This window comes from Rhinopithecus bieti, unplaced genomic scaffold, assembly GCF_001698545.2.
Source record: "Rhinopithecus bieti isolate Rb0 unplaced genomic scaffold, ASM169854v2 scaffold_10347, whole genome shotgun sequence".
Classification (NCBI taxonomy): Eukaryota; Metazoa; Chordata; class Mammalia; order Primates; family Cercopithecidae; genus Rhinopithecus; species Rhinopithecus bieti.
Window position 1 is genome coordinate 2,624,167 of NW_016806836.1, and position 25,891 is coordinate 2,650,057.

The following is a 25,891-nucleotide window of genomic DNA, read 5'->3' on the forward strand; positions in this document are numbered from 1 at the left end:
TTTCTTTCTTTCTTTCTTTCTTTCTTTCTTTCTTTCTTTCTTTCTTTCTTTCTTTCTTTCTCTTTATTCCTTCCTTCCTTCCTTCCTTCCTTCCTTCCTTCCTTCCTTCCTTCCTTCCTTTTCTTTCTTTTTCTTTCTTTCTCTTTCTTTCTTTCTTTCTTTCTTTCTCTCTTTCTTTCCCTCCCTTCCTCCCTCCCTCCCTCCCTCCCTTCCTTCCTTCTTTCCTTCCTTCCTTTCGTCCATCCTTCTTTTCTGAGACTGAATCTTGCTCTGTCACCCAAGCTGGAGTGCAATGGCCTGATCTCAGCTCACTGCAACCTCCGCCTCCTGGGTTCAAACGATTCTCCTGCCTCAGCCTCCCGGGTAGCTGGGATTACAGGTGCCGGCCACCACACCCAGATAATTTTTTTTTGTATTTTTAGTAGAGACAGGGTTTCACCATGTTGGCCAGGCTGGTCTCAAACTCCTGGCCTCGTGAGCCTCCTGTCTCAGCCTCCCAAAGTGTTGGGAGTACAGGTGTGAACCATTGGCCCGGCCTGGGATAGCTGATTTCTAAGGGTGTTTTTTCTTGGGATTCCAGAATTCTGTATTTTTTTTTTTAAACTTTGTACAATTCTATGCTCTAACAATCTACAATTTTAATATTCTTTGGGAAGGAATATTGTTCCTTTGGGAAGGAATATTCTTGGGGAAGGAATAATACTTGCTATTTTCCACAAATTATAATTCAATCTCCTAACATTCTATGATAATATTCTTTTGGGAGTACTACTGCTTAATGATAATGATGATTTTCCACATTCTATAATTTCCTACATTCTGTGTCTTTATTTGTGCTTCGAATAGTCTTTTCTCAATAATTCTCTGCTCTCTATTACCTATCATGATTTATATTTACATTCTACAATTTTATATCCCAATTTATTATTATTATTTTTTGAGATGGAGTCTCACTCTTGTCACCCAGGCTGGAGTGCAATGGTGCTCACTGCAACCTCTACCTCCCGGGTTCAAGCGATTCTCCTGCCTCAGCCTCTCGAGTAGCTGAGATTACAGGCGCCCACGACCATGGCCAGCTAATTTTTGTATTTTTAGTAGAGATGGGATTTCACCATGTTGGCCAATCTTAGTCTCAAACTCCTGACCTCAGGTGTTCTGCCCACCTCAGCTTCCCAAAGTGCTGGGATTACAGGCGTGAGCCACTGCGCCTAGCCATATCCCACGATTTTATGACTCTAAAATTCTTTGGGAAGGAATATCACTTCATACTATTACTTATTACTATTTTTCTACATCCTATGATTCTGTTCTGGGGTCTATGATTTTAATGTTCCATGGGAGGCTGCTCAGGAAGTAGCAACCATGGTGAGGATGATGATCTTACATTCTGTGGTTCTCTGCATTCTCACTTTCCAGGACACTTGGTGCTGGTATTCTCTGCTTCTTACCTGAAATTGCACCACCTTCTCTGTGGCAAGGCATAAGTAGGTGCCACCCTCTCCTGGGGGACTGCCAGGAAACTGGAATGCACACTTGTGCAGCTGGGAGATGGGCTCATCCACATCAAGGAGCGCACACTGTTTGGCTACTTTACGAATGATCTGCAATGGAAGGGTGGTAAGAACGGTGGTGGCAAGGAGCCTGGGTATCCAGAGGCTGCCCTCCCAGCCGGCTCTCTGCTACTCCAATAGCCACACAGGCACTAGCAGACTCCCCCTGAGCTTTGACTTCTGTCTGGTCCTAAGTGACACTGGGTGAGAATAGGTGTCTCCATGCCTTGGGGCCTCACTCTCCAGCCCTGCCTGTGTGTGCCACACTCTCTGCATAGATCTGAGGGGACCCCTCCAGGTGTACCCTCCCTTGCTATACCATGGGAGGTAGAGTGATGCCGGTGAGCGTGCAGACGAGCTGCACCAGGGAGCCATAGCGAACGTAGCCCTCTCGCGGTAGGAAGTCTCCTTGGGAAGAATGCCCATCAGCTGGGGGTCAAAAAAAAGCAAGGGACAAGGTTTTCAGCTGCCCCCAAGCTTCTGCCTTAAACCCTGCCTTCTTGCCTCTGGCTCTTCCTCACATCACACATGGGCCCTGCGGGAGGGGGTGGTTCTCAGGGGAGCCGCTAACACTGAAGTTTTTAATTCTGGAGAGGCCATCTGAGGCCATCCTCACAAATGTCTGCTCTGGGGGCAGGGGTTGGGGGCAGGCAGTTTAGCTGATATAAGGGGAAAAGGCATGGATAACAGAGTCAGAATAGCTTGAAACAGTCATCAGCTCATTGGGACTGTGGTCAAGTCTTTTTGTGTTTCTGAGCCTTAATCACATGGGGCAGAGTTTACCTTCCTTAAGGAGTTGTGGTGGAAGTTAAATAAGCTAATGTATGTGAAGTGCCAGCCCCAGGGCCTGCAGATGTCATTACCCAGGTGGAGTGTGAAGGCAGCCCACTGTCGCGCACTGGCCACAAAGGCCCCGTCCTCCACAGAGAGGTATCGTGTGGAGACTGTCTGAGAGCGCAGGCGGTTGAAGAGAGAGACCTTTGAGCCGGAGGATATGCACACTGTGAGGGTGAGGGTGAGGGTTAGGGTGAGGGTTAGGGTGAGGGGACAGGGTTAGGATTAGGGGTTAGGGTTAGGGTGAGGGTGAGGGTGAGGGTTAGGGTGAGGGTGAGGGTGAGGGTGAGGGTAAGGGTTAGGATTAGGGTGAGGGAGGGGGTGAGGGTGAGGGTTAAGGTTAGTTGGTGCTATCAGTGCCCTGGCCTGGTCCCATGGACATTCCAGACAGTTTCCAATCCTCTGTCCTTGTGCTGGCCTGGCTAATGTGCCTACAGGCCTAGACACATTGGGCAATGTGAACTGGGCATTCCCAGTTCACAGCTATTTTTCTAGGGCCTGCTGCAGTCCTGGTTTGGAACCTTTGCCTGCTCCCTCCTTTTCCTGCCTGGACATCTTTCAGTTCAAAACAAAAGTAAAACTTATTTATTATTATTATTTTTTTTTGAGACAGCATCTCACTCTGTCACCCAGGTTGGACTGCCATGGTGCTATCACAGTCCCCTGCAGCCTCGACCTCTTGGGCTCTATTGATCTTCTGATCTCAGCCTCCCAAGTAACTGGGACTGCAGGTGCAGGCCACCATGCCCGGCTAACTTTTTTTTTTGGTAGAGACAAGCTTTGGCCATGTTGCCCTGGCTATCCTTGAACTCCTTGGCTCAAGTGATCCGCCCACCTCGGTCTCCTAAATTGTTGGGATTACAGGCATGAGCCACTGTGCCCCGCCTATGTCACTTTTAGTCTGTTCCTAGTTCAACCCCCCTGCCTAGTTCAACCTCTGCCTAGTTCAACTTTTGTCTGTTCTGGGACCCCAACTCCCAACCTGGAATTTGGTATCTGTCCCTTTCCTCTCTGCTTTCCATCCTCCAACTTTTCTCATCCCCAGGCCTGAGCCGCACCCTCTCATCCAGACTCCTTCCCTTTTCGGCTCCGACTCCACTTTTTCCACTCTGACCCCACCCCTATAGCGCAGCTTATCCCCACCTCCGCGCCCCAATTTAGCTGCTCTGGGCTTGGATGCACCTCCCGCGTCAGGCCCCGCCCTGCTCACGATCGGTGTTTTTGAGTGACTGCTTCTTCTGCGAGGGCTTCGAGATGACCTTGATGAGGCGGCTGTGGAAGGTTCCCAGTTCCCGGCCCCCGCGCAGCACCAGCCGAAGCACCAGCCGGAAGTGCTTCCTCTTGTCTGCATCTGAGATGTACAGGGTCTTGGCGCAGCCGAATTCCTAGGGGGCTCGCGGGGACAGGGCCGTCTCATCCCAGCCCTCCCCTGTCGGATGAACCAACCTCTTCCAGATATCGACGTCCGTCCCGTCGGAGGTGACCAGAAGCTCCACCATCCAGACTCTTAGGCTCTGCCTTAAGGCAAGACCCCGGCCTCCCAGTCTCCCCACCTATCTCTTGGCTTTCGGAAGGGAGTAATAAAGGAGACCTCCTTTCCCAGTAGAGGCAGGGATGGGAGTAGGAATCGGACCCCTTCCCGTGCGCTCTCACCCTGGAGTCCGGCTGCTGCTCGAAATTCAGCTTCTGCGTCTCAGCGGCGCTGCCGGACGCGCTGTCCAGTCCCATGTAACCGCAGACCGTGGGCCCCATCTCCCCGGCCTGGTGAGCTGGAAAGGGACGCGAACTGGCTCTGGAAGGACTCGGGAGGACGCAGGTGCCAGGCAAGCTTAGCGCTCGCCGCCAGAGGGCGCGGGGAAACTGCGCCTGCGAACCGCCCCTCTCTCGGGCCCAACCTCGTGCTTCGCCCTACAGAGCAGGCGGCCGGCAGCCCTTGAGTCCGCCCTCACCTTGGTCCTGCCCTGGCTTCACCCTCCATCCGGGCCCCGAGAGGTAGACACACGGCGGGGGGCAGAAGAACCTGCGGAGATAAGTGAGTGATGGATTCGTGCATCCATCTCCACTCGGCTGTCCTGTAAGCACCGCACGGTAGTAGCATAAACCCAGCAGAATCTTCTTTTCCTCCTCCCGCTCCCACCCCTCTCCCCACGCTTTTTCATGACTGTAAACCCCATTCATATCCAAACCCTTATTGTTTTTACACCCCTCATTCAACTCATCAGAAGGTCGTGTCCACTCCACCTTCAAAATATAATATATTCAGAATCCACTGGCTTCTTACCACCTCACCCTTCATCCCAGCCGCCATTACTTTTTGCCTGGACCACAACATTAGCCTTCAAACTGGTCTATTTCCAGAAAGTTCTGTTTCTATCTCCTTCCCATTTCACACAACAGCCACAGTGCTCCCTCCTTCTCCCCTCCCCTCTCCCTCCCTCTCCCTTTCTCTCTCCCTCTCTCTCTCTCTCTCTCTCTTTCTCTCTTTCTCTCTCTTTCCTTCTTTCTTTTTCTTTTTTTACTTTTTGAGACAGGGTCTTGCTTATTGCCCAGGCTGGAATGCAGTAGCTTGATCTCGGCTGTCTTGGCTCACTGCAACCTCTGCCTCCCCAACTGATCCTCCCACCTCAGCCTCCTGAGTAGCTGAGACTACAGACACGAGCCACCACACTCATCTAATTTTTGTATTTTTTGTACAGACATGGTTTTGTCATGTTGTCCATGCAGATCTGGAACTTCTGGGCTCGAGCAATCTGCCCACCTGGGCCTGCCAAAGTGCTGGGATTATAGGCATGAACCACCAGGCTGGCAAGAATGTTTTGTTAAAAACATGAGTCAAATCATGTTAACTCCTTAAAATCCTCCACTGGTTAAAAATTAAAAGTCCTCCTGCGATCCGACCCCTGCTTCCCTCTCCAACTTGCTTCCTACAACTCCTCTCTCTGATTTCAGCCACTGTGACTTCTTTTGTACCTTAAACAGGCCTAGTTGGTACAGCCTCAAGGTCTTCCCATTTTCTGTTGCTTTTTTTTTTTTTTTTTTTTTTGAGACTGAGTCTTGTTCTGTTGCCAGGCTGGAGTGAAGTGGCATAATCTCGGCTCACTGCAACCTCTGCCTCCTGGGTTCAACCAATTATCCTGCCTCAGCCTCCTGAGTAGCTGGGATTATAGGCGCTCACCACCATGCCCAGCTAATTTGGTATTTTTGGTAGAGAGGGGGTTTCACCATATTGGCCAGGCTGGTCTCGAATTCCTGACCTCAGGTCATCTGCCCACCTTGGCCTCCCAAATTGCTGGGATTACAGGTGTGAGCCATTGCGCCCAGCCCTTCTGTTCCTTCTAACTGTAGCATGCTTTCCCCAGATTTTCTCCTGTCTGGCTCCATTTTAACATTCAAGTTTCAGTTCCAATGTTACCTCCCAAAAGGTCTCTTGACGTCCTTGACCTTTCTAGCTAATGTCTCCCCTGCCTTCAGTTTCTGTCAAATGGCCTTGTCCAGTTTTCCTTTTAGTGCACATCATAATCTGCAAGTGTCTTGTTACTGATTTGTGGGGAGTTTACTGTCTGTCTCTTCCACACTTGAGTGAGAGTGTGGGCTAAGGAGCAGGGGCTGTTTCTGTCTTGTTCAGCTGTATGCCCAGTGCCCAGCAGTACCCACAGTACCTGGTGCATACATGATAAACACTCAGTAAGTAGTTGTTGAATAAATCAATAAGTGAATAAATGGGAGAATGAGTGAATGAATGGAGACAGGAGATTCACAGGAAATCTCCTGCTATAGAACTATAGACCAAAGTGGGGGCTAATGGTGGCTGAGGGTCAAGGCCCTGGTCGACCAATAGTTGAGATTTCAGCCCTGAGGCCTCTTCTGGGTCTAAAAGAGGCCCAATGGGTGGATAGAGGGGTGCATAGGGCTGACAGTTGCAGAGACTTGGGAGGGGCTGCCGAGGCACCTACCGCTTCTCATTTCCGTACGATTTCTGGGCCACCTTGGCATGCACAATCCGCACAGTCTGTTCACACTGTTGCTGCAGGCACCTGCGCACGCCTCCCCTCAGAATGGTGGTGTGCTCTGGGGATGACCTGGGAGTGGGGCAGGCAGGTCGACCGGCCACAGGAAGGAGAAGGGTCAAGGTGGCACAGGGTCCAAGTACTCAGGTTGAGTAAAATGAAGTGGGCAGGGAGTTAGAGTAAGTGGCGGGGGTGGGGGGGACTGCTCTATATTCTGCCCCCGTGGGATCAGGAAGAGGAAGCATTAGGTAAGGAGGAGACTTGGCTGAAAATTGTAGGCTAAATATTTAGGCTGCGAGGTGCTCAATGAGGCCTGCATGGAGCCCACGGGACCACCCAGGTTCCACTCTGCGGGTCTGGCATCATGCCCATTGGAGCCCAGGGCCATAGGGACACGTGGCTGTGACACAAAGGCCACACTTATACTGGCCTTGGGATGGAGAAGAGTATTTTAGGGCTGATGGAATTGGTAGAGATGAAGCTTCCCCATCCTAGGGAGCGGGGAGGGGAAGAGGGAGCCTTTATTGGGCTCCTGGCCTGGAGCGCTCTCTAGCCTCCTGCCTGCAAACAGAAAAGGGCCCAAAACCTTGTCCCCAGGATGGGGGGTGACCTGGGGGAATCTGAGCCTTTCTGAGGCCAAAGTCATATTCTTCCCTTTCTCCCATGAGAAGTGACCTGTTGCTGTGTGGGCTTTCCTTCCCTTGATTACAGAAGTCAAGGCAGATGACATTGGTTCTGCAGAGTTAGCCAGGTTAGAGCCTAGAGGCCTGGTGGCTTCTCAACCTGGGGTTCTTGAGCGATGTGGGTGGGTCGGTCCAAGCAATTGCAGGGAGTAAGTAGAGGAGGGGAGGTGGGAGACATTTGGGGGGTTAGCAGGTTGAGGCCAGGAGAGCCATGAAAACTGAGGCTGTCCTTCTGAGCCCTTTATCCTCTTGGCAGGACCGGAGTCTCTCCTCACTCCTGGAGGGGACAGCGTAGGACCGCACCCTCGAAAGCCAGGCCAGACAGGCAGCAGCCACAGCCAGAACCGCTCCACCCCTTGGGGCTCTCCTTAGGGAAGTGCCTTCTAAGCTTCCAATGAATTCCGGCTGCAGAGTGTGGCTGCCCCAGTCTCCCCAGTCTCCTGCTGTAGCCGAATTCCAGCCTGGCCCGCAGCTAGCCCTGTCTGCAGCTCCAAGGGTGGTAGGAGCAGGGGGTGCTGGGTTTGCCCCGCCTCAGGAGGAAGGAGGGCGATGCCTCCCTACCAGTGGGAGGGGTTGCAGCCTGCGCTTCCCCTCCCCACCCACCAGCCCTGGGTTAAATGCGGCCGCCGCCTCTGCGTGCTCCAGCTGCCTGGCAGTCCCCACCTAGGGCACGCTGCCACACCGTTACCTGGTCCAAGTGCCCGGGAGGCTCCGCCTGTCGGCTTCGCTCTGCAGCTGCATCTCTGATCTGTCCCGCAGGCTCAGGTGAGCCAAAGGGTTGGGAGGCATTGAGGGGTCTGCAGGGGAGTAGGCATCAAGCCAGATCAGGCAACTGCATTTTAGCAGAGGCACCGCCTATGGTGCCCTGTCGGACCTGCAGTGCCCTTCCCCACTTCTGCAGGGTCCTTTCCAAGTCGAGCCCCCACCAGCAAAGCCATCAAAATAGGGTCATCCCTTTTCTACTCTCGTCCCTCCAGGAACCCCCTGAAATGTCCCTGAGGGACATTTGAGAAATTATTTACAGGCCTTTCCTCCCTTGCTGCTCCACTCCCTCAGCCCCACCACAGGGCATCTCTGAATCTTTCTTTTTAATGCAAGGATTAACTCCTCAGAGGAATCCCGAGTTCTAGTGTAAATCCTGCCAGACATCGCTGTGTGCCCTTCAGCAACACACTACCCTCTCTGGACCTAGTTCCTTTCTTTGTAGAATGAGGGGTTTGGAAAGGTGATGAACTTTGAGGCAGTCGCTATTGTGACTTTCTAGGATTCCTGGGGTGGAGGCAGGGTGCCAGGTGAGAAGTTGGCTCAGACCAGGAATGGGATGAGGGGAACCTTAACTAAGATTTGGGGGCCCAGAGGCGTCTCCGGGTGGGAAAGTATGGGAGGTGGCAGAGGCCCCTTGTGCCTTAGCCTCATGCTGCCCAGGGGTGCTGGCCTCGTCTGTGGCCCAAACCAGAGAAGGGTTCCCCGCCCTCCCACTTCCACCAGCGCTGCCACATCTTGCTTGGTCACCCTCCCACGACCGGCCCTGCCAGAGGGATTTCTGTTCTTCTACCAGGCCTGGGAGGGGAAAGGGGAGAAGAATCCGGGATGAGAAGGTCGCCTGGAGTGAGAAGCAGGCACTGGCCTTGCTCAGAATAGGCGCATTCACGGAATTGGGGGGCGGGGGCGGGGCTGCGGTTGGGTTAGGGGCGGCTGGCTCTCTCTGCCAGGAAACAGCAACAGAAAAATGGCTAACACAGCTTCAGCATGGGGCGCGGGGGTGGGGTAGGAACTGGAAGGAAAAGAGATTTAGTGACTTCCAGGCGCCAGGGGGCCTCAAGAGGGAGAAGGGGAACCAGGAGCCCTAGGTTCTAATCCTGCTTTTGCAGCTCGGCGGGCTGCCTTGTTGGGCCTTAGTTTTCCTATTTGTACAGTGGGGCGGGGTGGGGGGGGGTCCTTCGTAGTTCTCACGGGGCGTCTCCGGGCCACGGGAGGGTGAGCGCTCACCTGCTGCCCCTGCAGGGTCCATGGCGGCTCTACGGGGCCCCAGCTGCTCACTCGCTGCCCCTGGACGAGTCCAGTGCTGCTGTGGCTGGAAACCTGCACACCCCTGCTCCCTAGCTCCTGCGCGGGATATATCCTGTCCAGGCCTTATCTCCAAGGCCCCGGGCCCCAGCCCCCTGTTTGCTCCGAGTTGGCGCACCTGCTGGGCAGATGTGAGCTTCCCACGCCCCCTGCCATCTCGGGCGTCCCCTGGCGGTCGCTCCTGAGAGCAGGCGGGAAACAGGCCCCAAGCCGCGCGTTCTTGTGCGCGGTGGGTTTTGGTCCACTGGCTGCCGCGCCACCACGCTCAACCCCCGCAACGGGGCGCAGCCCCTCCCCGCCGCCTGCGGTTGGGCAGTACGTGTCTGTGTTTGTGTGTATGGAGGAGTCTGGCGGGGGGGAGTTGACGAGTTGCAAAGACAGCCACACAGAACCTTGTGTGCGTAGGGGAGTGGGCCGAGGTGGAGAAGGGCTTCTGTCTGCAGAGGTTCGCCTGGCAGGAGGAGAGGCACCAAACGCCCAGAGTGGCTCACAGAAACCAGCAGGCGTGGGATTCTGTCCTGTCGCAGCCATTTTTTGGCCGAATGACTTTAGGTACCAGCGCTTAACTTTTCTGAGCCTCAATTTCCTTGTCTGTATGATAGGGACAATCACAGCCTTACTCTTACAATTGCAGAGAGGATTAAATGCCACAATGCGTGACGAGCGTTTAACACTGTGCCTGACATTTAAGAAAGACCTGTTTTTTTCTGTTTAAATTTTTTATATTTGTATCTACATATCTATTCTTATTTAGTATTCTGCAGTTCCACAAATAATCTCTTGTGGGCTGAGTGCGGTGGCTCATGTCTGTAATCCCAGCACTTTGGGAGGCTGAGGTGGGAGGATCACCTGAGGTCAGGAGTTGGAGACCAGCCTGGCCAGCATGGCAAAAACCCCTCTCTCTACTAAAAATACAAAAAATTAGCCAGCTATGGTGGCAGGAGCCTGTAATCCCAGCTACTCGGGAGGCTGAGGCAGGAGAATCACTTGAACCTGGGAGGCAGAGGTTGCAGTGAGCCAAGATAATACCACTGCACTATAGCCGGGGCAACAGAGCAAGACTCCATCAAAAAGAAAAAAAAAAAGAATCTCTTGCGTTTCCCACCAATTCCACTGTGATGAGAATTTTAAATTCTGAAACATTTCAAACACGCACAAAAATAGAGAGATTAGTAAAATAAACCCCTAACTCTCTTCCCCCTCCAAGTGCCTATCACCCAGAATAAGAGCTCTGTAAATAATGTTTCTTTTCTGTTTTCCTTCCTCCCTTCAGGCTCTGACAGCTCCATTCTCTGTCCCCAAGCGCCATGAGAGGCCTTCTTTGCTGGCTCGTGTTGCTGTTCCTTCTTCAGCCCTGGGAAAGCCAGCTCCAGTTGGCAGGTGAACTGGGGCCCAGATCTCACCAGTGGGAGGAGGGGAGCAGAAGCAGGTCCTCCTTCTGCAGCCAGCTCCTCCTGCTGGGGAGAGAGAAGCTAGGGCTTTGGAACATATGGGACTGGGTTTAAGTTTCCCACTTCAGCTTTCTGGGCCCCAGTTTCTTCATCTGTAGGATGTGGCTTAGTTTTGGGCACATGCAGTAACTGCCCATTGGGTTTTTAATTTGGAAAAATTATTTGAAAACATGAAAAAACCAGGAAATTCTACATAAAAATCCCTGTTTAGTACTTTTCTTGAAAAATCCAGGGATCTGCTAACATCCAATTTGCAGGCGCATGGCAGCATTTGGATGGAGCTTCCTGCCCAATTAGGAGTGATAGGGGCTCTTTGGGTCTCCACCGTCCTAACCCAACCAGTTCATCCACGTTCCCTGCCTGGTCCCTGCAGGCTTTGAGTTTGCGACGCTTCCTTGCCCCCTCGTCAATGGGTAATACCTCCTCAGAATAGCCCTCAGAGCTGTAAGATGAGGGAATTTGTGAAATCTCCTAGCCCAGGTACTAGGCACAGGCCGAGTGAGTGCATCTATCTAATCTGCGTTTGCTGTGCTGGGCGCTGTTATGCCGTCATAGCAGCATTTCCTCTGGGTTTCCCTGGAGTTCTCCTCGGAGGTGAGGCTTTGCTGACCTAGGAGAGTCCTCACTGATCTCCCCGCAGGTCCCAGGTGTCACACTGGGCCCCTGGATCTGGTGTTCGTGATTGACAGCTCCCGCAGCGTGCGCCCTTTCGAATTCGAGACCATGCGGCAGTTCCTCGTGGGCCTCCTCCGAGGCCTGAACGTGGGTCCCAACGCCACGCGCGTTGGCGTGATCCAGTATTCGAGTCAAGTGCAGAGCGTCTTCCCTCTCCGCGCGTTCTCGCGCCGCGAGGACATGGAACGCGCCATCCGCGACCTGGTGCCGCTGGCGCAAGGCACCATGACGGGACTGGCAATCCAGTACGCCATGAACGTGGCTTTCAGCGTGGCCGAGGGCGCGCGCCCGCCGGAGGAGCGCGTGCCGCGCGTCGCTGTCATCGTGACAGACGGGCGGCCCCAGGACCGCGTGGCCGAGGTGGCGGCACAGGCCCGCGCCCGCGGCATTGAAATTTACGCGGTGGGGGTGCAGCGCGCGGACGTGGGCTCCCTGCGCGCCATGGCATCGCCCCCGCTAGACGAGCACGTCTTCCTCGTAGAGTCCTTCGACCTCATCCAGGAGTTCGGCCTGCAGTTCCAGAGCCGGCTGTGTGGTGAGTTAGGAGGGTGCTGGAGTGAAGCTCGAACTCTTAATCCAAATGCTTGGATTCCTTTCCCACCACAGTAAATCCCATCCCGTGGGGTGGCCCCGCACTTTCCAGTTAGAGCTGCTCTGACCTACCGCAGGCTGTGTCAGATTTCAGCTCTGACCACTTCTGCTCAAGCTCCATCAACAAGGAGCAAACTATAGTTTCTTGCCCTGCCCCCCGCCACAGCCTACCACAGGCTTAATGTCAAACTCCAGCACCAACCTCCTGCACACAAGGAACCAGTGATTCTCAAAGCTAAGAGGGATGGGCTGCTCTAAAGAGTCGTGGCCCTCCCACATGGGGATGGCTTCTTCCGTTATCATCTTAGCTCCTCCCACAAATGCTACAAGAGCTGTTCCAGTCACATTTTGAGTTTAGTCCGCCCATCTCGATTTAACACCTCTCCACCTCCTACCCACTCCTGCCCCTGTGTAGTCCTGTCTTAGCCCACTGACATGTCTAATTGGGTGCCTCCTTTTCTGAGCCTACTCACAGGGGCTCCTTAAGCCTTATTCTTTCCCTAAGCCCTCCCATTGGGTATGGCCCCTCTCAAATTAGTTATTTACTTCTGAAAGCCATTTGAAGGTGATGCCTGCCTCGGACCCCATCCCCATCCTTCTCTCTCTTGTTGGAGGCTTCTGCCCATCTGTTCCCTGCTGATTCTAGTCCTGTGTGTCCTCAGGGAAGGACCAGTGTGCTGAGCGGGGACATGGTTGCCAGCACCAATGTGTCAATGCCCCGGGCACGTTCCACTGCACCTGCAACCCGGGCTACAAGCTAGCAGCAGATAACAAGAGCTGTTTGGGTAAGAGCTACCCCTGTCCTGCAATCTCACTGCTCCTGAACATTCTTTAAATCTCCATTGCCCCAACATCAGACCAATGAGTCTGGAAGGGCCTTTGGCAGTAAAAGCACACATCCATCGCTTTACAGACCTAAGAAAGAAAGGTATTGCCTGGGTTCACACAAGTCCCTGGTGGGAGCCCACAGTTCAGTGTGCTTTCTGCCCTCTTTCTGTTTTCAGACTCCAATTCTCCTCCCAAACTTGTTTCTGTTGTCCTCTCCTCTCCTCTCCTCTCCTTTCCTTTTTGAGACAGAGTCTTGCTCTGTTGCCCAAGCTAGAGTGCAATGGTGTGATCTTGGCTCACTGCAACCTCTGCCTCCTGGGTTCAAGCGATTCTTGTACCTCAGCCTCCCAAGTAGCTGGGATCACAGGCGCCCACCACCACACCCAGCTATTTTTTGTATTTTTGGTAGAGACAGGGTTTCACCATGTTGGCCAGGCTGATCTCGAACTCCTGACCTCAAGTAATCTGCCCACCTTGGCCTCCCAAAGTACTGGGATTATAGGCATGAGCCACTGTGCCCGACCGTTTCTGTCTTCTTACAGGCACGTCCTTACAGTTTCTCTTCTTAGATACTGTTGGGGGGTCTTTAGTTAGGTGGGTCTCCCCACTCATGCCGCCCATGAGCTCTTTGTGTGCTGCTCACCCGAGCTGCCCTTGCTGCTCCCCTCTGCCCTTGCAAATCTTTCAAGATTCTCTCTCTTTTAAGAGATAGGGTCTTGCTATGTTGCCCAGGCTGGTCTCACACTCCTGGGCTCAAGAGATCCTCCCGCCTTTGCCTCTCAAAGTGCTGGGATTACAGGTCTGAGCTGGTTCTTCATTTTTGTCTTCTGAAAAGCTATGGCACAGAATACCTTGCTTATGCAATTGGGTTTTTTACTGAGTGCCAGGTTAGTATTAGACATTGTGCTAGGAGCATTACACCCATTATTATCTCTCAGCCTCACAACAACCTGGAAAAAGAAATCATGTAATCCTGATAACCCAGATGTCAGCCAGGGTCTTCTTGTTTCTAGAAACTAAAAGTTGGCTTGAACTCTGATTTGATGACTGTTTAACATTCAAATCCCTCTCCAAGACCTCTGAAACTCCCCCAAGTGCTTATGTTCTGGTGGTCACCTCTTGCTGTGAGCCTCTGCTAAATTCATTTGATTTATGGATCCTCTCTCATTTCTCAACCCCGCACATGCTGTTCTTGTTCCATGCATGTTAATCAACCTCTTCTTTGGTTTGCATACTTGTATGCAGGCGGCACACACAAGTGTGTGTGTGTGCTAAGTAACTCATAGCACACACACACACACACACACACAACTCATTATAATTGAATATTAGACAGCTTTGTTTCTAAAAGTCCTCAGTCAGCCCAGTGCAAGGGATTTTTCACGGGCAGCCTCAACCCGCAGAGTTACTCATCTTCATACTGGCTCTCTTGTTCTTTTTTTTTTTCTCTCTCTCTCTCTCCACTCTCATCTCCTTTCCAGGAACCCCAAATACTCACTTTTTTATACAGGGTAATTATCGTGTCTCCAGTCCAGCTCTCGGCCATCTTTGCCTGTCTAGACCATCAAGATGCTCAACAGGGCAATAGTTCCCCAACTTCCACAGAAGGAAACTGTGAACAGCAATCATTCTTTTCCATTATAGTCTCATTTTGCAAAGAGAAAAATGGAGGCTCAGACAGGTAAAATGGCCAAACCTGTCCTCTGTAAGTCAGAGAGCATCTTGAGGACAGGGCCCCTGACTAATTAGGCCAGGATTGTTGGGGTTGGGGCCCAGGCATAGGTATTTTTACAAATTTCCTCAGGTGGTTGTGCTACCAGAGCTGAGAAGGGCAGCCCTGGGCATAGACTGACCCCATCTCTTCCTCAGCCATTGACCTGTGTGCTGAAGGAACCCATGGATGTGAGCACCACTGCGTCAATTCCCCGGGCTCCTATTTCTGTCGCTGCCAAGTTGGCTTTGTACTCCAGCAGGACCAGAGGAGCTGCAGGGGTGAGCAACACCCCCGCCCTCCCACCACACCCTGGACTGTGGCCTGCGAGGGCTCCAATCAGAGGCAACATCTTGCTGTTTCTTCCCTCCTGCCAGCCATTGACTACTGCAGCTTTAGCAACCATAGCTGTCAGCATGAGTGCGTTAGCACCCCTGGTGGGCCACGGTGCCACTGCAGAGAGGGCCATGACTTGCAGCCCGATGGGAGGAGCTGTCAGGGTGAGACGGCCTCTCCTACATTTGTGGGAGGGGTAAGAGATCTTAGCTGGTGGGGTCCATCCAGACTCATCCTGACCTGTCTCTCTTTTCAGTCCGGGACCTTTGCAATGGCGTGGACCATGGCTGTGAGTTCCAGTGTGTGAGCGAGGGCCTCTCCTACCGCTGCCTGTGCCCCGAGGGGCGGCAACTTCAGGCAGATGGCAAGAGCTGCGACCGTGAGTAACGGGTGGGAGGGCGTTCTATTGGCTTCTGCCCCATTGCCCACATTCAGAGTGTCCTTGACTTTGTCCTTGCTGTGGCCCCCAGGCTGTGGTGTGAATGTGTGTGTGTGGTGGGGGTGACATTGGAGGGTATGCCATTTCCTGCCTCCATCTCTTTTCTACAATCCTCTATTCTGCTGTCAATGTTAATTTAAAAAATACATACTAGATTACATTCCTCCTTCGTGCACAAGCCTTATGTGGCTCACCAATGCCTACAGAAGAAAGATCAAATGATTTACCCCTAAGTGTTTCAAATGGTGAGCAGAACCACATTAATGAATAATGAAATCAAATCTCTGGGTTACAACCAACATTAAAAAAATAAAGAATGGAAGACAATATAGAATTTACTGCCTGTAGAGTTATATTATTTCTGAAACTTTAGTTCTATGTGAAATGTCTCATGATGTATTATCATTATTTTTTTTTTACTGTGGGCTGTGATAAAAATTTTGAAACCACTGCCTTAGGTCATCACGATCTAGCTTCAGCCAACTCCATCTGCCCATCTCCTGTCACGCTTGAACATTTCAGTCTTACTGGCCTGCCCCTCCTTGGATGTGTCAGGAACTCCCTAGATCCCAAGCCTCTGCACATACTGCATCCCACCTTCTAGACTGTCCCTTACTGCCTTGGCAAACTCCTACTGATCTTTCAAGACTGTCTTAGTTTATTCAGGCTGCTATATCAAAGTACCATAGACTAGGTGGCTTAAACAATATTTATTTTTTGCAATTCTGGAGGCTGAGGAATCCAAGACCAAGGTGCCGGCAGATATGGTGTCTAATGAAAGCCTGTTTTCTGATTTTTAGATGGCACACCTTTCAAAGCCTCCCCACGCCAACACACACACACACACACACACACACACACACACACACACACACACCAGTCTTCTTGCTGTGTCCTCACATAGCGAAGACAGGAAGCAAGCCCTCTTCAGACTCTTTTTTTTTTTTTTTTTTTGAGACTGAGTCTCCCTCTGTTTCTCAGGCTGGAGTGCAGTGACAAAATCTCGGCTCACTGCAACCTCCGCCTCTGGGGCTCAACTGATTCTCCTGTTTCAGCCTCCAGAGTAGCTAGGACTACAGGTGCATACCACCATGCTTGGTTAATTTTTGTATTTTTAGTGGAGATGGGGTTTTGCCATCTCAGCCAGGCTGGTCTCGAACTCCTAACCTCAAGTGATCTGCCTGCCTCGGCCTCCCAAAGTCCTGGGAGCCACCAAGCCTGACCTCTTCAGACTCTTATAAGGACAGTAATTTTACTCATGAGTGCTGTACCCTCATGTCCTCATCTAATCCTAATTACCTCCACAGATCTCACCTCCCAAGACTAAAATTAAGGCATAGGGTTTCAACAAATGAATTTTGGAAAACACACTTATTCAGTTTATAACAAAAATCAGATAGAATGCCATCACCTCCAGGCAGCCTTCCTTAACAACTCCAGGAAGAATGCACTGTTCCTACCTTGGGGTCCCTGAATGCTCTTCTCTTCTAGCACTTTCCTTGACCAGAGCATATGGCATGTCTGACTTGCTCTGCTCTGTCCTCATGGATCAGGATTATGTTTTAATTCTTTCAAAACCTTTGAAAACCTCCCCACGCCAACACACACCACATTTTGGTCCTAGCAAATTCCCTGGCTCGGAATAGGGGAGGTGACATTGTAGAGTCATTCAGGAGCATGGGTTTTGGAGTCAGACGGACCTGGTTTCATGTCTTGGCTCAGTCAGTACTAGCTATGAAATCGGGGGCAGTCACTTTATCCATCAGAACCTCAGGTTATAGAAAATGGGGACAATACTCAAGCTTTCTGGGAGGATTGAGAATATATATAAGCACTTCACCCAGTACCTGGCACATCGTAAGCTGTCGGTAAATAATGGTTTTGTTATTATTATTGTTAATACTGGTACGTGCTTAGAAGTGTGCCTGATACATAGTACATGATCAATAAATGGTAGTTATTGTGGTCATTATGATTGTTGTTAAAAAGATGCTTTTAGCAGAGTGTCTGGTTTGTTCTAAGCACTGAATAAATGTCAAGGGCAATGATGATGATAATGTTGATAATTATTATTATTTAGCACACTGCCTGGCACAGGAAGGACTCAGGAAATGTCTGTTGTATAATAAATGTTGGCGAATGAACGACTAGATGTATAGACAGCTGCCGCCAGTCAAGAATCTGGTCCTCAATTCAAGCTCTTCTGGCTGTGCAGGGTGCCGGGAAGGCCACGTGGACCTTGTTCTGCTGGTTGACGGCTCCAAGAGCGTGCGTCCACAAAACTTCGAGCTGGTGAAGCGCTTCGTGAACCAGATTGTGGACTTCCTAGACGTGTCCCCCGAGGGCACGCGCGTGGGACTGGTGCAGTTCTCGAGCCGCGTGCGCACCGAGTTCCCTCTGGGTCGCTACGGCACCGCAGCCGAGGTGAAGCAGGCGGTCCTGGCTGTGGAGTACATGGAACGGGGCACCATGACAGGGCTGGCGTTGCAGCACATGGTGGAGCACAGCTTCTCAGAGGCACAGGGTGCACGGCCCCGTGCTCTCAACGTGCCTCGCGTTGGCCTGGTCTTCACAGATGGCCGCTCCCAGGATGACATCTCGGTGTGGGCAGCGCGTGCCAAGGAGGAAGGTGGGCTTCTCATGGGACACAGTGGGCTGGGGTTGGGTTAGACGTGGGCAGGCAGCTTTCCCGAGGCCTAGGGCACCCTCTGAGTCCCCGGCCCTGTAGGCATCGTCATGTATGCCGTGGGCGTGGGCAAGGCGGTGGAGGCGGAGCTGCGTGAGATCGCCTCGGAGCCAGCTGAATTGCACGTGTCCTATGCCCCGGACTTCGGCACCATGACGCACCTGCTGCAGAACCTCAGAGGCAGCATCTGCCCAGGTGAGCGCACCTCTCTCGGGGCTCCTCCTCTCTCTCATTGCCCGCCCTCTGATATCTCCCCTTCCTATTCAATCCCTACCTCCTCTGTAGTTATATAGCCAGAGGTTAGGCTTACTAGACAGAGCTTTGCTGCTCCAGATGTGGTCCGCAGGCCAGCGGCAGGGCGGTCACCCAGTAGCTTCTTAGAACTGAGGCATTTCTGGTGCTCTCCAGACCAAATGAATCAGAATTTGCACTTCGACAAGATTCTCAGGTGATTTGTAAGCATGTTAAAGTCTAAGAAACCCTAGACTAGGCTACCAGTCCCCCAAATCAGTGGAAGTTCAGAATAACTTGGGAATTTTTTTTGAAGGCACAGCAGACAGCATTTGTAAGTGGAGTCACAGCATATATCCCCTGAACTTGTTAGAATTCAACCTTATGAACTTGGCAAAGTGGCAGGACTGAGTATATTTTAAGTATGCAAAGGCATGTTTTTTCCTTTCCTTTTTTCTTTTTCTTTTCTTTCTTTCTTTTTTTTTTTTAATGTGGACAGCATACCTCATAAGTGCAATCCCTCTACTTCACCATCTGGTGCTCAGCTGAGGAAAAGGAAACTAACTCTACTTGTGGAGGAGAAGGGGGCTCTTGAATCCTGTGTACTGTGCTCTAGGTGATATAGGGAATGTCTCCAGGGTAACTTTTACCCTAGAGACTTTAGACACTAACCCAGGCTTAAGATGTGATTCTTCTTCCAGTTTATCAGGCTCCAGCTCCAGAAACAGACTAAGTAGGGCTGGTCTGGGTCTGGAGAACCTGTTTTTTTTTTTTTTTTTTTTTAATATATGTAGTGGAGCTGGGTGCAGTGGCTCATGCCCGTAATCTCAGCACTCTGGGAGGCCAAGGCAGGTGGATCACTTGAGATCAGGAGTTCGAGACCATCCTTGGTAACATGGTGAAACCCTGTCTTTACCAAAAAATACAAAAATTAGCTGGACAAAGTGGCAGGAACTGAGGCAGGAGAATTGCTTGAACCTGGGAGGTGGAGGTTGCAGTGAGCTGAGATTGCACCACTGCACTCCAGCCTGGTGACAGAGTGAGACCCTGTCTCAAAAAAAAAGTATATATAATATGCTATATGTGCTGTATTATATAATATATATGTGTGTATGTGTGTGCACACACACGTGCATGTATATACATATACAAATATACACACACACTCCTTTCCCCAACTCTCCTCCCTTCCCGCCTCCCAGCTAATTCTAATTATTGTGGCTCTTTCAGATTAGGGGCTCTTTCAGAGCTCTTCCTGTGCTGACTCTTGCAGGCCCTGCAGTGTGACTTTGGACAAGTCACTTACCCCCACACCTACCTTAACTTTTCTGTAACAGGGGAGGCACTAGCTGTCCAAGGTTACCTGTAGCTCTTGAGTTCTAAGAGAAGTCTGGGTTCTGTGGTCAAAGCTCTTTACCAATTGGTGGTATGACTATTCCCTGTCTCCAACCCTTTGTTTCTCTATCTGTGAAGTTAGGGGTCTTTGTGGATTGTTATCAATAGCAAGACTTACAGCAGTTTGTTCATAGTACGTATAAGACTAAGATGAAGACACAACTTTTAAATCATTACAGCAGTGTTTTCAAAGGTTAAATGGCAGGCATTGTGCTTATTATTTCACTACCTGTAATCCTTTTCTTTTTTTTCCTAAGGTACTTTTGTTGTAGCATTTTTTTTTTCTGAGTTATTCCCTGTAATCTCTCTCTCTCTTTTTTTTTTTTCCTTTGAGATGAAGTCTCATTCTGTTGCCCAGGCTGGAGTGCAGTGGTGCGATCTCAGCTTACTGCAAACTCCGCCTCCCAGGTTCAAGTGGTTCTCCTGGCCCAGCCTCTCGAGTAGCTGGGACTACAGGTGCGTGCCACCACACCCAGTTTTTTTTTGTATTTTTAGTAGAGACGGGGTTTCACTGTGTTAGCCAGGATGGTCTCAATCTCCTGACCTCGTAATCCACCCGTCTCGGTCTCCCAAAGTGCTGGGATTTCAGGTGTGAGCCACCGCACTCAGCTTCCCTGTAATCTTAACAATGGCACATGCTTATAGAATTTCAGTAAATCTAAGATACCATTCATTTTAAGATTCACCACTATTTTATGTACTGCTAAGAAAAAAACATGTGCCAATTTTAATTGTAAGACCTCCTGCCCAACCCCCAATATGTTGATGTGTGGGGAGATAGAGTTGGATCAGGGTCAGTGGTTCCTAAAGATTAGGTCACACCAGAATCACCTGGTGGGCCTTTAAAAACAAATTGCAGCTGGGTACAATGACTGACAGCTGTAATCCCGGCACTTTGGGAGGCCGAGGTGGGTGGATCATGAGGTCAGGAGATCAAGACCATCCTAGCTAACACAGTGAAACCCTGTCTCTACTAAAAATACAAAAAATTAGCAGAGCATGGTGGCACGCACCTGTAACCCCAGCTACTCAGGAGTCTGAGGCAGGAGAATCACTTGAACCCAGGAGGTGGAGGTTGCAGTGAGCCGAGATTGCGCTACTGCACTCCAGCCTGGGTGACAGAGCTCAAAAAACAAAACAAAAACAAACACAAATTGCTGGGCTTCAATTCTAGATTTTCTAATTCAGTAAGTCTGGGGTGTTGTCTGGTAATTAGCATTTTTGATAAATTCCTACACGATGCTGATGCTGCTGGTCCAAGGACCACACTTTGAGAATCACTGGTCTAGTTGAAATACACTATAAAGCAGTGGTTCCCAATCTTTCTGGCACCAGAGAGTGGTTTTGTGGAAGACAATTTTTCCATGATGTGGTGGGGAGGATGGTTTTGGGATGATTCAAGCACATTACATTTATTGTGCACTTTATTTCTATTATTACATTGTAATATACAATCATGTAATAAACAGATCATCAGGCATTAGATTTTCATAAGAAGGCTGCATGCACTAGATCCCTCACATGCACAGTTTACAATAGGGTTTGTGCTCCCATGAGAATCTAACAATGCCATTGATCTGACAGGAGAGGAGCTCAGGTTGTAATAGGAGTGATGAGGAGCAGCTATAAATACAGATGAAGCACCCTTGCCTGCTGGCTGCTCGCATCCTGCTGTGTGACCCAGTTCCTAACAAGCCACGGACTGGTACTGGTCCATGTAATGTGCTGGTACTGGTTCATGGCCTGGGGGTTGGGGACCCCTGTTGTAAAGTATTTACTTGAACCAGGCAGTGTTTTAGATCTGTGCTTTTTCACAAAGGTAGGCAGTATCTATTTAATTACAATTGATTAAAATAAAATACATTTTAGTCCTTTAGTAGCACCAGTCACATTTGAAGTGTTAAACAGCCACATGTAGCTTGTGGCTACTGCTTTGGACAGGGCAGGTGTAGAACACTTTCATCGTTGCGTAAAATTTTATTTGGAGAGTGCTACTCAAAGTGTGGTCCGCAGACCAGGAGCATCAGCATCATTTGGGAGCTTGTTAGAAATGTACCTTCTGAGCTCCTTCTCCATTCTGAATCAGAATCTATGTTTTAACAAGCTCTCCTGATGATTCCAGTGAGCATTAAGGTTTGATAAACAGTCTTGTAAGTTTCGCGCGCGCGCACACACACACAAGTGAATGAATCATCGAAGCCATTAATGCATACATTCTTTCATTATATCCATTTTATAGATGAGGAAACTGAGCTTAGAAAGGTTAGTGAGTTTTTCAGTATCTCACAGCTTCTTAGCTTGGGACTCAGCCCAGGTCTCTCTGAATCCAACGCCCATATACTCAACCATAGGCCCAGTGCAGGGAAATCAGAGGGCCAAAGCTAGCGCAATTTCTCATCCCCCTGACCCTCTGTGCCCGGCTTACAGAGGAGGGCATCAGCGCAGGGACAGAGCTTCGGAGCCCATGCGAATGCGAAAGCCTCGTGGAGTTCCAGGGCCGCACGCTGGGGGCGCTCGAGAGCCTGACGCTGAACCATATCCTTTGGGGCTGGTGGCGCGGGCTAGAGGGAAAGTGAAGGGACCTCTGCGAACCCCAACGGCCTCCTTAACCGCTCACTGGCCCAGCTGACGGCGCGCCTGGAGGATCTGGAGAACCAGCTGACCAACCAGAAGTGAGGGCCACGGGCGGCCCAGACCCGGGCTGGGGCGCGGCACCATGGACAGTGCGCCGGGGCCAGGCAGAACCTGGGCCCGTCGGGCTTGGGCTGTCGGGGCGGAGGCGCTGGCGGGCTTCCGACACTGAGCTGAGCTGGCCTCGCCCGGACCATTAGGCGGACTGCTGGGCCAGGGGGATAGCGGGTGGTGGCGGAAGGGGCACGTGCTAGACCAGCATGCCCTCGCCGCGTGCTGCGCTCAGTTCTTTGTTGGATTTATTTGTTTTCTTAAAAAAAAAGAAAAAGAAAAGAAAAAAAAAATCTGATTTCCACAGGGTTCTTTTGGGGCTTGCTGCGCCGCCAGGGGAGGGGAAGCCAGACGGAGCGCACTCTGGCGGCGCCCGGGCGGCGTCTCCTTGGAGAAAGGCGCATTGTGAGGGGTCGGGCTCGGGGCAGGAGATCCGGCGCTGCTTCTTCCCCCTGCTTGTTTATTCAGCCGAGAACAGATGGCTCCTTATGCAGGCTGCAGGAAGGGAGGGGGCTCAACAGGAATCCTTGGGGTCTGAACAAGCCTGCGCCATCCCATTCCCCAGCGGATTGAACGCTTCGCTCTCCGACCAGGCCTATCCCATAGTGCCCCCAAATCTGGCTCAAAAGCTGCTAGGACTGAGTGCTGGTGGGGTGCGGGGTGGGGTGGCATTGGTGGGAAAGTGAGAGGCAGTAATTGAACCCCTAAATGGATGGGGTGGGAGTGGATAGATGAGCTTTGCCCGATTTTAACTCCCTCCTGTACTAGGTAGGAAGAGAAGGAGGTATCAGGACCCCTGTCTGCCCAGCCTGTGGCCTTCCTTCTGTCACCCTGCCAACCCCTCCCAAAACACCTCTATCAGCAAAGAACACAAACCAGTACCATTTCCCAGGTGCATGCAAGAAACCACGAAGTTTAAAATGCTTCCAGTCCTAGAGTGATTGGGGGAAAATTATTTTGTGTTTGTTTCCTCATCTGCAAAGTGGAGATTGAAATTTTTACCCCCAAGGGTGATGGGGAGAATCAAGGACATTCTTCTAAGGCATGTAACATTGTGCCTGGTACCTATCAGGCCCTCAATTAATGGTAGCTATTAACTATTCTTATAGTAACAGCTAACATATTTAGTGTTGGGCGTTATTGTAACTGATTTGCAGGTATTTTCATTTTATGCTTGCAACCACCTTGGGAAATAAGAATTATTGCCTTTATCATCCCCATTTTACAGATGAGGACACCGAGGCATAGAAAGGTTAAGTTTCCAACAGTAAAATAACCAGTACGAAGCTGAACCAGGAGGTTTCCTGTGGCTGCTCTAATAAGTCACCACAAATTGCATGGTTAACAACACACATTTATTACCTTACAGTATTTAGGTCAGAAGTCTAAGATATGTTGGCAAGGCTTTATTCCTTCTGGAGGCTTTTGTTTCCTGGCTTTTTCCAGCTTCTAGAGCCTACCTGAATTCCTTGGGTAATGGCCCTACATCACTTCAGCCTCAGTTTCCATCAGCACATCTCTCTCTGACTCTGAGCTTCCTGTCTCTGTCTAATAAGGACCCTTCTGACTGTATTGGCATGACCTTGATAATCAAGATAATTGTCCCATCTCAAGCAATCTTTTTTTTTTTTTTTGAGATGGAGCTTTTGCTCTTGTTGGCCAGGCGGCTGGAGTGCAATGGCGCGATCTCAGCTCACTGCAACCTCTGCCTCCCTGGTTCAAGCAATTCTCCTGCCTCAGCCTCCTGAGTAGCTGGGATTACAGGCGTGCGCCAACACTCCCGGCTAATTTTTTGTATTTTTAGTAGAGACTGAGTTTCTCCATGTTGGTCAGGCTGGTCTTGAACTTCTGACCTCAGGTGATCTGCCTGCCTCAGCCTCCCAAAGTGCTGGGATTACAGGCGTGAGCCACTGTGCCCGGCCTCAAGCTCTCTATCTTAACCACATCAGCAAAGTCCCTTTTGTCATGAGAGGTGAAATCACAGGTTCCAGGGATTAAAATGTGGACATCTTTGCAGGGAAGGCCATTCTGCCTACCACATGAGGCTTGAAGCCAGGCTGACTGACTTCAGAGCAGCTGCTCTTAATTAAGCACTCTGTGCCGGGCACCTTGCTAGGCTTGGTGAAGAGGGAGAAACTGACGATTGAGAAAAACTCTTGAGCTGAGGGAGCTCCGGGCTAGAAGGGCTGAGGTCCACCTGACTATACCTGTAGCAGAAAGAGGGAACTTCAGATGAGAGGAGGGAGAAATCCTGGAGAGGTGATCCTTAAATGGTGGCTGGAATTTCTGCAGGAGGCCATGGAGGACTTTACAGGTGAGTGAAGCACGAACTATGTGTGGTCAGGAGGGACTGGAGTATAGGGGCATGGGAATGATCATCTTACTTGGTCATGAGGATCAGATGAGGTAAAGACCTATGGACTTGGCATGTGACCTCACCTTGCCTTATCATTCATTTTACAGTTGGGGAAACTGAGGCCTAGAGGCCAGAGTTGCCTGCCCAAGATCACACAGAGAGAAAACATCAGTTGCACCAGGAAGAAACCTGGTGGGGAGGTCAAACTGGAGCAGGGTAGTCAACTGATAGGGGGCACTGAGAGCAAAGGCCAGGCTCCTCTTCCTCCTCCCTCGAGCTGGCCGGCACTGGCTTCTTTGGGGATTCTTTTCTCATGTTCTTTTCTCCTGCAGTCTCGCTAGTGGCCACTGGATGGTGCCTGGAGCTCTGATTTTGAACTGGGTCCTAGAGCCTTTGCAGGCCTTTGGCATCTGGCACTTGGGCTGCAGAGCCTGTCCTTCTTTAATTCCCCTACTCTGGCAGCCCCACCGCCGAAGTCTACAAGCTGCTTCTCTTCCCATGCATTGGCCCCATAGTTCTGGATTTGAAGACCAGCCCTGCTACTTACCAGGTGTGTGTTGGTGTTGACAGGTGCTGGTTCCCTGTCTTGGTTCCTTTCTCTCATTTCCTTTTCCTCCTACCCCCTTTACCCTGCTGGATATAATGGAATTCCTGTTCCCTAACCATGCCCCACATAAGGTCATCTAGCCCTTGCTTCTTTGTTTATACCCCCATCTTACGTCATGGGACAGAAGACTTACAAAGGACTTATGAATTCAGGAAAACAAACATCCACTAACCCAAGAACAGAAAGTGAGAACCCAAGTAACAGTGTGAGGAGAGTAAAACTGCCAAGAAAGCTTAGATGCAGAAGGCACTGAGCCCAAAGAAAGACCCCCGGGCCTGGGTCTCTTGGTGCTCAGGCAAGCAGGGGTTTATGTGACTTTCAGAGCCTATTAAAATCAGGAACAAAGCACATACATGTTGGGGGAGTCCTGAGCCCAGGTGTGTGGAGGGAACTTGGTGCCCTCAGCCCCCTTGGTTCCCTGGAGAGCTTGAATCATTAAAAAAAGGACAATATCTTCCCTAGTGTTTGGCAGAGATGCCACTTCTGAAGCTGTTTCTTAGACTTAATAACATGAACTAGATGTGGCCTTGGGTGGGAAAGTGCAGGGCAGGAAGGGCCCGTAACTTCAGCCAAGTGCTGGACTCCCTTTCTGAATTTCACCTCTGTGTTGTCTGGCTCTGTCTCTCCGTGGTTTTTGGCCTTTCTCTTCTTCTATTCTAGCTCACAGCTCTCTCCATTTCTGCAGCTGGCACAGCTGCTGTCTCCAAGGGCTGTCTACTCTTCTGGCTCTTTGGACCTAGGATAGTGAAACAGGAGAGAAAA

At 50.8% G+C, this 25,891-nt stretch overlaps 2 protein-coding genes across 5 annotated transcripts in view; one reads left to right on the top strand and one right to left on the bottom strand.

Moving 5' to 3' along the window:
* The window catches only part of RBPJL (recombination signal binding protein for immunoglobulin kappa J region like), an 11,195-nt gene extending 2,037 nt beyond the window's left edge, over positions 1–9,158 (bottom strand). For 2 of the 3 annotated variants that reach the window (XM_017877977.1, XM_017877976.1), the window contains exons 1-9: positions 9,064–9,158; positions 7,763–7,871; positions 6,338–6,463; positions 4,334–4,404; positions 4,038–4,153; positions 3,595–3,769; positions 2,414–2,551; positions 1,870–1,979; positions 1,449–1,601 (exon numbers count right to left, since the gene is read on the bottom strand). In XM_017877977.1, the coding sequence (XP_017733466.1) occupies positions 1,449–1,601; positions 1,870–1,979; positions 2,414–2,551; positions 3,595–3,769; positions 4,038–4,153; positions 4,334–4,404; positions 6,338–6,463; positions 7,763–7,871; positions 9,064–9,085 (1,020 nt within the window). In that variant the 5' untranslated portion in view covers positions 9,086–9,158. The remainder of the gene's footprint in view (positions 1–1,448; positions 1,602–1,869; positions 1,980–2,413; positions 2,552–3,594; positions 3,770–4,037; positions 4,154–4,333; positions 4,405–6,337; positions 6,464–7,762; positions 7,872–9,063) is intronic. The other variant, XM_017877978.1, reaches the window with a different exon arrangement.
* On the top strand, positions 7,690–22,471 carry MATN4 (matrilin 4). Of its 2 annotated transcripts, XM_017877974.1 has the most exons (11): positions 7,690–7,839; positions 10,415–10,521; positions 11,233–11,802; positions 12,521–12,643; positions 14,556–14,678; positions 14,775–14,897; positions 14,990–15,112; positions 17,388–17,801; positions 17,901–18,053; positions 21,912–22,019; positions 22,102–22,471. In XM_017877974.1, exons 2-11 carry the CDS (start codon positions 10,449–10,451, stop codon positions 22,158–22,160), a joined length of 1,869 nt encoding a protein of 622 aa, XP_017733463.1. In that variant the 5' UTR covers positions 7,690–7,839; positions 10,415–10,448; the 3' UTR covers positions 22,161–22,471. The 2 variants fall into 2 exon arrangements, with proteins under 2 accessions (XP_017733463.1, XP_017733464.1); XM_017877975.1 differs by lacking the exons at positions 14,556–14,678; positions 14,775–14,897.
* The last annotated feature ends 3,420 nt before the right edge of the window (positions 22,472–25,891 follow it).